This window comes from Hippocampus comes, unplaced genomic scaffold (genome assembly GCF_001891065.2).
Source record: "Hippocampus comes isolate QL1 unplaced genomic scaffold, H_comes_QL1_v1.1 C16996013, whole genome shotgun sequence".
Taxonomy (NCBI): domain Eukaryota; kingdom Metazoa; phylum Chordata; class Actinopteri; order Syngnathiformes; family Syngnathidae; genus Hippocampus; species Hippocampus comes.
In genome coordinates, this window is record NW_017841722.1 from 1 (window position 1) to 1,645 (window position 1,645).

Sequence of the window (1,645 nt, forward strand, 5' to 3'; positions counted from 1 at the left end):
AATTTTATTTTTTGATTATCATCATATTATTATTGCTCAATAGCTCATTGTGGCTTCTTTCCAGGTGAGGGATGCCGTGGCTGTCATGCAGCTTCTCATGTGGTTGGAGAAGGTGGTGCCAGCGGGAAAACAGACGGAGCTGAGTGCCTCTGTGTATGTCAATGACTGTCGAAGGTCAGTCACCATACTCTCGGTACAGATCACAATAGAATCTGAAAGCCTGAATATATTAAGAAGGAAAAAAAAACATTTTCAGCAAACAGAAGGACAACAAGGGCCCGAGTTTTGAGACTATATCAGCAAGTGGACCTAATGCTGCACTGGCACATTACAGGTAAATGTCCTCATGATACCTTGAGATACAGGCTTCATTCATTCTATGATCACACTCGTGTCTCAAAGCATCTTTTCCCATTGAATATTGAATGAATAACATTTGTCAATTCCAGTCTCTAAAAAACTTCTTTTTGGGTCACTCGTATTTCAGTGCACCTTCTTTTTTATTGTTACGTGCCCACTGCCTGATAACATCTGTTTGAAGTCATTATAATTCTGACAAATATGGAGTTTTTCTTTATTTCCTCTTACTGAACTTCTTCAAGATTTGGGTATACCCACACAATCTAATCAAATGAAATTTGGGTCTGAATCTGAATTTTGACCAATCCACCTTAATAAAACGATTAACACACAGGAAGAAACAAAAGAATTATCGCTCAGGAATGGATTATAGTCAGTACACGCTAAAATCAGGTTTCAGTGTTGATTTGTTGTCGACTGAAGCTTTTCATGCTGTAGCCCAACAGGAGAAAGCAACAGGAAGCTGAAAGTGGATGAGATGTACCTGGTTGACTCAGGTGGCCAGTACCTGTGAGTAAGAACTCACACATGTACACATTCACGTGGGAACACACGTCACTTATGGTTGCTTTGGTGTCATGACTTACCTCCACACCGTCAGAGATGGGACCACTGACATCACTCGGACAGTCCATTGGGGGACACCCACTGCTATGCAAAAGGTAACACTTTGAATCTGATACATAGTCATAGTAATACAGTGTTGGCTTGAGATACAACTTTAATTGAATAAACTCACAACGCTCATTCTGTATCTTACTCAAAATGAAAGGAAACACCATGAATCAGTTTCAGCCCCCAAAACAAAAACGTGTGTGTTTTTCAATACGGCAAAAAAAATCAATCTATAATATTGTACTTAATGATAACATAAATAGAAAACAAGATTGCATAGAACGTGAAGAATTAAACAGTTTCCGCATCGTTTGCTGCAATATTGGCCACAGGGGGGCAGTACTGTAAAATACAGTCATATTGACATTTCAAAAAGTATAGTATTTATTCAACTACAACTCTGAGTGATTCAGTGAAAATATTGATAATTAGTAATATTAGTCATTTTTCACAGAGCATGAAGAGTATGTGCCTATGAATATTGTTATATTATCTGTCACATGTGTTATGTCACCATTTGCAGTGTCAATTGCTTCTATTAATGCTAAATGTTAGCATGTTAGTTTTTGTAAAAAGAGAAGCAAACTTTCCTAAAGCAAAGCTATGTGGTTGATTTGGATACAAATGGTGCACTCCTCTTTGTTTGATGTTTACTTTGACAGTAAACTTC

The 1,645-nt window shown here is 37.7% G+C and overlaps 1 protein-coding gene across 1 annotated transcript; it reads left to right on the plus strand.

Moving 5' to 3' along the window:
* The first annotated feature begins 36 nt into the window (after nucleotides 1-36).
* Nucleotides 37-1,074, plus strand: LOC109509677 (xaa-Pro aminopeptidase 2-like). Its single transcript, XM_019859500.1, has 4 exons — nucleotides 37-174; nucleotides 257-334; nucleotides 799-870; nucleotides 962-1,074. The coding sequence occupies exons 1-4, from the start codon at nucleotides 86-88 to the stop codon at nucleotides 1,032-1,034; spliced, it is 312 nt and encodes a 103-aa protein (XP_019715059.1). The 5' UTR covers nucleotides 37-85; the 3' UTR covers nucleotides 1,035-1,074.
* The last annotated feature ends 571 nt before the right edge of the window (nucleotides 1,075-1,645 follow it).